Source organism: Drosophila ficusphila, unplaced genomic scaffold (genome assembly GCF_018152265.1).
Source record: "Drosophila ficusphila isolate 14025-0441.05 unplaced genomic scaffold, ASM1815226v1 contig_47, whole genome shotgun sequence".
Lineage (NCBI taxonomy): Eukaryota > Metazoa > Arthropoda > Insecta > Diptera > Drosophilidae > Drosophila > Drosophila ficusphila.
The window spans coordinates 1295-10321 of record NW_025064388.1 but is presented as its reverse complement, the minus strand read 5'-3'; the positions used below and the strand labels follow the sequence as shown (position 1 = coordinate 10321).

General features: G+C 48.4%; 1 protein-coding gene across 1 annotated transcript; it reads right to left on the bottom strand.

The window, feature by feature from the left end:
- Window positions 1–4690: 4690 nt before the first annotated feature.
- Window positions 4691–5161, bottom strand: LOC122320280. Its single transcript, XM_043208442.1, has one exon. The coding sequence runs from the start codon at window positions 5159–5161 to the stop codon at window positions 4691–4693; it is 471 nt and encodes a 156-aa protein (XP_043064377.1).
- Window positions 5162–9027: the final 3866 nt, after the last annotated feature.

Below are 9027 nucleotides of genomic sequence, written 5' to 3'. Positions count from 1 at the left end.
GGTTAACTAGAATCCTCAGCAGCAAGTTCTGTTCGATTGCCAGGCGCTTTCTGACTGACCAAGTCAGTGACTTCTCAAGAGTCTTCTTTCCAAATTTCTAATTTCTACTCAATTCTTATACATTGTTAGTCCTCTCTTTCTAACATGTATGTCAGCGCTTAACGAACAGACCTCACTTGGCAGCAGTCTAAATCTGTCCTGCTCTGCCATGCTTTCACTCAATTTCTAACTTCCTTTTTTAATAGTCCCTGCTTCACATTAAAGAAGGCCCCGCTTCACCTGTCCTGACCAAGAGAACAAAGTAGGCCCCGTTTCATTTGATCCGACATATATATAACATTTCGCTTCTAATTAATTTAATCAAAATCTATTTGTTCATTAGGCCCTAGAATTACCTCTCAACCGCCGTATAAGTATTTAGCGGTCAAAGCTAAATTCAAGAACTAAGGAATTGTATAGGCAGAACTCTCTTGTTTTACGCGGCTTAAATTTAGGTCACCTAATCCTGAGAAGCTCCAAGGGAAAAGAAGGGACGCCGAAAGGTATGGGAGATTTACACACACTATTCCTTCATCCTAATTAATCGCGACCCTTTTATTTTAGCAACCGTCGGTCAAGGGTGAATCTTTGGACGAACGCACAATAGACTTAACAATACAAGGTATTTAAATTCTTAAAAACTACACATTTTATTAATTGATTTTTCTCAATTTCAGGAAGTGGTGGGTGGGCTCAGCCCACCAGAGTATTGCACTACAAGGAACTTGGAGGCGTATAGAGACTGGCTGGCCAACCTCGTGGTATCAGCCGTTCGCGAATAAGTTGGCCACCATCGGAGGCACCCCCACACGGAACGGACTCACCGGAGATTTGGAGTCCTAGAGGGTCAACTTGGGCTTTGATGCCGTGGTTCTTCAAAAATGTTCCTCCAAATGCACGTTCTCCTCAGAAAACTTCGTAGTTGTGTTCCCTCCGAAAAGGTTATAATTTCTTCAAAAATATATATGGGTTCCTCCAGAAAAATGGTGTTCTTCAGATATTAACTGTGTTGATCGAAAAACAGTGGCCTCTCTAAAATATTTATATTTTCCAACAAAAAAAAAAAGGGCTGCTCCACAAAAAGTTTATGTTTTCTTCGAAGAAAAAAATAAGAATTCCTCAAAAAATGTGGGTTTCCTCCAGAAAAATGTATTTATGTTTCTCCAAAAAAAATACCCGGGGCCCTTTATACTGGAACCCCAGTTTTCCTAGACAACACAAAAAACATTTATATATGTGAACCTATCACGACAAAAAAAAAAATAACTCACTATAATGACCTCAACCACAAATAATTTCTTCCACTACGTCCGTTGCTCAAGTTTTACTGGGCACAACTAAACGGTGATCCGTTTCTTGCACGCCGTTGTTCCCTACCATCTTTCCCCAGGCTCTCTCGAAGATGGGTCATTGGACATCTCCAAGGCCAGCTAAGAGAAATCCCTACCAGGAACATTCTACATAATAGGTAAGTAGACAACTTGCCCCTGACCAAAAAGAGGGCGCTGCTCTAAATTTCGCCACCTGTTCTAAACTATCGATAGCGGCCCTCCCGTAATCGACTCCAACTGCAACATCAACCAAGGATTTCGAGAGGTGCTACAACGAGGTTTTGCGGAACGAAGAAATGCTTGGTAGCTTTGGAGGAGGCCAAGAATCCGAGCAGTTCGTACGGCGCCCTACGCGGGGCCCACGCTTGGCGGGAAGTATTGATGTTTGGTTTTCATGCGTTTGTATATATACTTTGTGTACCCGTTGTAGATCACAGCCGGATGTCCTTGGCATGGTACACCCCCAGACTGCGACCCTGCAGATCTTCCTGCAAATAGACGTTACCGCCAACGGATTTGACCACCCTTGCCTTCAGGAACTTTCGGGCGAACTTTGCGTTGAACGCCTTGCCAAAGTCGCTCAAGACGAAGTTCCTGCGGAAGACTTCTTGTCCAGGCTTGGCTTAGCGTTGACGGCTTGCCTCATACGCGTCTACAAGCTGCTTCTGCACTTTATCACGAATTACCTGCAATTTGTCTTTGGCCGGCATCCCAGCCATCTCGTGGTCACGCAAAGACCTAAGTCTTCTGGCGAGTTTGTAGCAGGCGCCGTTGAGAAACATGTGATGTCCGAAAACAGTGAAAAACGGTGCCTCTCCCGTAGCCGAGTGGACAGAGTTCCGGATGGCCACTTCGATCTCCGGCAGGTGCACGTCCCACTCACGATGGTCCTCGTCCAGGTAGCTCCGAATCGCAGCTAGCACGTTTCGATTTACTCTCTCCGCTGCGTTACTCTGGGGTGAGTATACCGGAGTCCGGATGTGGCGAATGCCAAAACCATCCATCAGCTCTTCGAATGCCTTCGAGGTGAATTGTTTCTCATTGTCCGAATGGATCGTTTCTGGCACCCCAAATTTATAAAAAATTTCGTTCACTAGAAAATCGATTACATTCGGCACTGTCGCGGTTCGCATGGCTTTGAGGAAGATATACTTGGTAAAATGGTCTACCACGATGAAGATCCAGATAACTCCACGTAATCCTCCGCAGCAAACTCCGTGGTCTCGAAACCCAACAACTCTGTAGGATCGATCCGGACTTCATCAACGCATCGAGACAGCGTATCGGCAACCACGTTCTCACTGCCCTTGCGATGCTCAATGTTGAAATTGTAGCCCTGCAGCTGCAGAGACCATCTGGCAAGCCGTCCGGATAGATCCTTCATTGTCATTAGCCATATCAGACTAGCGTGATCAGTGATGCACGTAAACGGCATCCCTTCCACATACGGCCTTTATTTCCGAATGGCTAGGATGGCTGCTAGGCACTCCTTTTCCGTCACCGTGTAGTTGACCTTGTGTCTGTTCATTTTGGCCGAGAAGAAAGCGATCGGCTGTTCTGCCCCGTCCTGGTTCCGCTGAAACAGCACTGCGCCTACTCTGACGTGGGAGGCATCGCATTGGATAAAGAAATGTTTCTTAAAATCCGCGTGAACCAGGACTGGCGCAATCGTCAGGGTCAACTTCAGGTCGTCAAACGCCTGCTTGGCGCTGGGACTCAAAGAAAACTTGAGGTTTCCCGACTTCTTCAAGGACTCGGTAAGAGGAGCCACTAGCGTAGCGAAATTGCTGACGAAGCGACGATACCATCCCGCTGTGCCAAGGAAAGCTCGCACTTCCTTCATGAACGTTGGGTAAGGAATCTTCTGGATCGCGGAAACACGTCGAGGGTCCATTCGCAGCGTTCCACCTCCAACTACGAAACCAAGGTAAGTCAATGCTTTAAAGCAGAACTTGGACTTCTTCAGCCCAACTGTTAACCCTGCTGATTTTAGACTTTGCGCTACCCGAAGCAAATATTTTAAATGGGTCTGGAAATCTGGACCAGGATGAGCAGTTCGTCGAGATAAACGAAAACGTTGGTTCTCAGCTCCGCTGGAATCACCCTGTCCATCAGCCGCACCAGACGTTGCGCTGCGTTGCACAATCCGAAAGGCATCATTCGGAAATGATACAACGGCCTGCCTGGGACTGTGAATGCGGTGTACTCCTTGCTGCGGTCATCGAGCTCGATCTGCCAAAAAGCAAACTTCAGATCTACGCTGGAGATATAATGGGTCTGGTCAATTCGCGAAAGGATGCCATCGATGCTGGGCAGGGGATATGCGTCCTTCACTGTCAAGGCATTGAGCTTCCTGCCATCTAGACAAAAACGATCTTTCTCGGGCTTCGACACTACCGTCGTGCGATTACTCCAGGGGCTCCTACTCTCCTCGATGACTCCCAGCTCGAGCATCTTGTCGATCTCGTCCTCGACCACTTTCTGCTTCGCTGGAGACATGGGATAGGGCCGGTCCTTGAACACTCGGGCTCCTTCAACCAATTCGATGGAGTGTCGCTTCAGGCTGGTAGTGCCAAGACCGTCTCGCTCGAAGGTAAGAAACTCCCCTTTGACTTTCTCTAAAGCCTCCTTCTCCTCCACAGAAAGGCTCCATGACTCGGGATCCTTCTTCGTCTCGTCCTCGTCTTCCTGTTCGGTGTAGTGCTCCATCTGCCTGGCATGGATTTCCTCCGCTTTCTTTCCACCGCTGGGTACGGGCACTCCTACGACTGCTGGAGCAAGACCAAACGTTCGCCAAAAATCGACTCCAAAGTACGCTTCCTGTTCTAGGTATGGGCAGAGATAAAATGTTATCACCTTGCTCATCCTTTTGTACTCCACAGGCAGCTCAACTCGTCCGATAATCGACCGATCTTCTCCAGCAGCCGTCGTCACCTTCGACAAATAGGGCTGGACAGCCACGCCCAACGCCTCTACACGACCTCTGCAACCTTTTCCTAGCAAGCTGACACTGGCACCCGTGTCCAGCAAGCCGGTGATTGGCTGGCCAAAAACCTTGACGTTCGCGAAAGGTCGTGGATCACGTGAGTCAACGCGTTTTACTGCCGCCACCACTTCTCGTCGTCGGGTTCCCCGGATCTTAAATCGTTCCCTCGCCTTCTGGACCCTGCGAGAAACCATTCGCATGCCGCTAAGCTGGTGCTCTGCGAAAATTCGGTTTCGAGCTTCCAGAAAGCGACGCATCCTCTCCTCCGCAGGTAAATACCTAAGATTAACCATAAAGCCACTCGGTGTGCTAACTATTCTGTTCTTCTTAGGCACTACTTCGCAGGATTCCTCTCTGGACGATTCCCTCCTGCCTTCGGATCGCCCAGTCTGTCGTTTTCCGCGCAGTCGGGACACTTTGGCAAGACTGTGTCTGGTCGGCCACATCTGTAGCAAAACAGCTTGCGATCCACGGACTCGCAATCACGGAATCCGTGATCAGCGGCACCGCAGTTCCAGCAACCCGTCCGGAATGGATTTCGAGGTCGTCCACGCATTTCATCCACGTCGAAGGAATCTTCCTGAGGCTCCGGTACGCACGCTTCGGCCACTCTGGGTCTATCCCCTGCCGGATGACGCAATGGTGGCTGGTACGAGGTGCGTCCTCGGCGACCGAAACTGCGTTCCACCTCTATGCACTCCTGCCGCAATTCGTCCACGGTAAATATTTCCATCGCGTAGACAAAGCGCGCAACGCCATCCCTTAAGCCTTTTTTAACCACCTTCACCAACTGCCGCTCCGGCATTGGTTTTTTTTAGGCGTGAGGCGAGCTGCTGCATACAGTGGATGAAGTCCTACACCGTCTCTCCCGGCTGCTGTTCCCGCTGCAGGAGCTCGTGCATCCGGTCATGCTCGGTCTGGTGCCCTCTAAATCGGTCGATAAGGGCTCGGCGCAGCTGCAGCCAACTGTCGACTCTGGACTGTCGCACATGGACCCAATACCACTCCTTGGCTCGGCCGGTGAGGAAGACGTGGAAATGTCGCAGAACCTCTTGCATTGGACACTGGTGCTGTCGCTGCAGGAATTCAATTCGGAAAACGAAATCCTCCACCGAATTCCTCTCGTCGTCTCCACCGAACGAGACGTTCCATCGATCCACCTTTGGATAACGGCTGCTGCACCCAGTGCCCACGTTGGCGTACATCCGATGCTCGTCAGGATACTCTCCGGCCCTGTGGTCCTCGACGCGCCAGCCTCGCCCATGGCTGTCCTGCCGCCTGTGCTGCTCGACCTCCAGCGGATAATCCAAACTGCTGCTGGTCCACTCCGACGTTGTCTCAGCTCTTCGCTGTGGCTTTGGCGGAACCAGTGGAGGCGGACGACACGGTTTGCTGCCCTTAGGAATCGCGCCCTGTCTCTGCTGTGCTGACGCTTCTGCTGCTGCTGGCTGTTGCTGCCGATCCGTTTGCTGCTGTGTCGCCGGAAGAGGCAGAGGTTTTGCCGGCCTGATCGCGTCGTTGATCATTTCGAGGAAACCGCTTCGGATTTCAACGACTGGCTGAATCCGGCCTCCTGCGCTTTCCTATACATTTCCGCCGCCTGCGCGACCCTCAAGTTCGCCGCGGACTTCTCCTCCAGACCGACGTTTGTAAAATCCAGCTGTCTTGGCTCGACGGGATTCGTGATGCCTATCCGTTCCCGGAACCGCTCCACCGGCGTCCTCGGCAACCCTCCAGCCATCGATACGCGCTCTCCCCCTGCAGCACCCTCTACATCCGTAGACCAAAGCGCGTCATCATCTCCTCCAGGAGGACCCATCGACCTCAACTGGTGGTCGTGTCTATCCCCAGCTCTTTTTTCTTTAGACATATTTAATTATATAAATTTTTACTACCTCACAAAAAAAATTTATAAATCACGCGAAATAACACCAACACAAGAATTAATATTAAAAATATGAATAAATAAATAACGAAATAGAGTACGCACTAAATGAGTAGATAAATAACGAAATAATAAATAAATAAATAAATGACGGAATAAATATATAAATAACAAAGTAACTATCTAAATAAATAATGAAATAAATTTTTGAAACCAACAAATAAATAAATCCTGAAATAATTAAAACCCAATACCCAAAAATTTAACTAGCTAATCTTTACAATCCACCAGATCAACTAATCTCTTTTTCTCTGTTTATATTCCAGGACTACCGTGGGGAGATGGAATTATTTGTCGCCGGTGGACTTCCGACCATTGTACTACGCATCGCCAAAAATCATCCCAATTTCCGTCCCCTATACAGCCGCTCGTCAACTGGTCTAGCTATCACTTTAAGTGATAGCTGCCAGTTAAGGACTCCAGCTGCTTCTGGACTGCTGTTGGTCTTCCTCCTCATCTGCAGTTTCCATCGCAAATCGAGGAACTCGTGCATCGCGTGTGGTACTATGGGCCACGAGCACCAATTACGTTGGCAAACCGACAGGAAATTGGAAACCCACAGGAGGAAGAAAACCAAGGAATCCAACCTCGAATCCAGACAACAAAAAAAAATATATATAAATCAATAAATTAATGTGACAAAAAAAACGACAAAGATAATGAGACTATTTGTTTATGTATCACAGCTTTATAGTTTTACCGGAGACCGAGAGCAATTGGCCAGGATAATTCCGGACAAGCCTCTCGTTCTCCTCAGCTTCTCCTTAGTTCGCCAGTCCCCCATCCCGATGCAATTGCAACTTAATTGCAAGCCACCTTTCCGAAGGACTGGCCAACTAAGTCAGCTCCTCGCCAGACGTCGTCTCCTCGACCATGTATATATATTTTTTTTTTAATTGGGCCACACTATGTTACGAACTGCTTTCTTGGGTGGGCAGCGCCTCTAGCTCAGCGATCTCATTTGGGCCAAGTTCTCCCCAATGCCCGCAGTCCGACAAGATAAGATACAAACATCGATTACGGTCGTCTCACAACACTAAACTCTCTGCGATCACCAACAAAAATGTAAGCAAACCCAAAAACGTAAACATTTAATTACAAGGCGGCGGAAATTTCGATCTTTGGTGGCCATCGGGTACTGCGTACCCACCCAACCTAGGATGCTATGTAAGTATAATCCCCGCATCCCCCATAATGGGTCACCAAGTCACTCCAGGCGACTAACTTAACTCCATCTCCCCCACAGAAAAAGGTCTAGCAATTCATCATCATTATAAACTCGTCTTTAATACTTCAGGTAAGTTCATGTATATGTCGGAGGGTCGTTTGTCTTTTCCATTTCTTTAACTAGAATCTTCAGCAGCAAGTTCTGTTCGATTGCCAGGCGCTTTCTGAACTGACCAAGTCAGTGACTTCTCAAGAGTCTTCTTTCTAAATTTCTAATTTCTACTCAATTCTTATACATTGTTAGTCCTCTCTTTCTAACATGTAAGTTATGGCCAGACATGACCAGTAGTTATGGCCTGACATGACCAGTAGGGGAAGTATTCCCCTATTACCTAATGAGCGGTATCTGCATCCTTGTGATCCTTGCTTCCTTCGTCCTTCCTTCTATGTCTTGAATTTTTGTTGTATGAGTTTAAATTAAACAATATGAGCTTTAACGTTATAAATCGTTTATTCGCGCACCAATCGTCAACTTGCTGCTTTGGGGGTACAAATAGAAGTGATCTTAAAATATAATTAGCATGGCTTGTTGACTGCATAAGCTGGCAGAGCGGTTGCCGCAATTCGATGCTGACAACATCGGTTCTGGGCCAAAGTGTTGCCATACTCCAGGTGCTAACGTTGCATTTCCGTTTGTGGGCTGGGGTATGGTTGAGACAGCTAGCGATCGGTCAGTGCCCTTCCATTGTCGCGCTGCTGATAGCAGCGCTTCCGGATATTTGGGCTGACGTGTTGCTAAACTTCGGAAGATACTCGATTAGCCGCGGCGATTGGAAGGGGTAGCGGCAGCTATTGCTGAGGCAGCTAGAGGCGGTCACTGCTCCTCCATTCTCACGTTACTGCCGTTGCAATTCTGGCGTTCTGTCGTTACACTGTCGTTTTGCCGCTGTCGTTTGGTTTCTGCTGCGTCTCTGCTGGTCGTCAAGTTGGTTGAGTCGTGGTGTCTGGTATCCGGGTCGAGAGGCGATGAGGAGAAGGGGGGCGCTTGGGCGGTGTTAACTTGTATGTCAGCGCTTAACGAACAGACCTCACTTGGCAGCAGTCTAAATCTGTCCTGCTCTGCCATGCTTTCACTCAATTTCTAACTTTCTTTTTTAATAGTCCCTGCTTCACATTAAAGAAGGCCCCGCTTCACCTGTCCTGACCAAGAGAACAAAGTAGGCCCCGTTTCATTTGATCCGACACGACCTTCCTGACGAATCACACGTCCTCGTGTGTTACCCAGCGTTTAAAAAGCTACACTGCTCCCGTAGTATTTCGTTTTGCTATTGCTACCGCTATCACTTTGACGAGAGCCGTAGCAGAGCCATAGCCGAACAACGAAAAATTGCCTGCTCTGCTCTGCTCGGAGTTTCATCGAGTCCGAACTATAGCTATAGCAAAAAAATTTTTTTGTGCTACGGCTACGCATAGCGAGAGTAGAAAAGTTATAGCAAGATGAAAGCAGAGCAAACGATTTTCTCCACTTGCTACGGCTCTCGACCAAATTTGTTATAGTT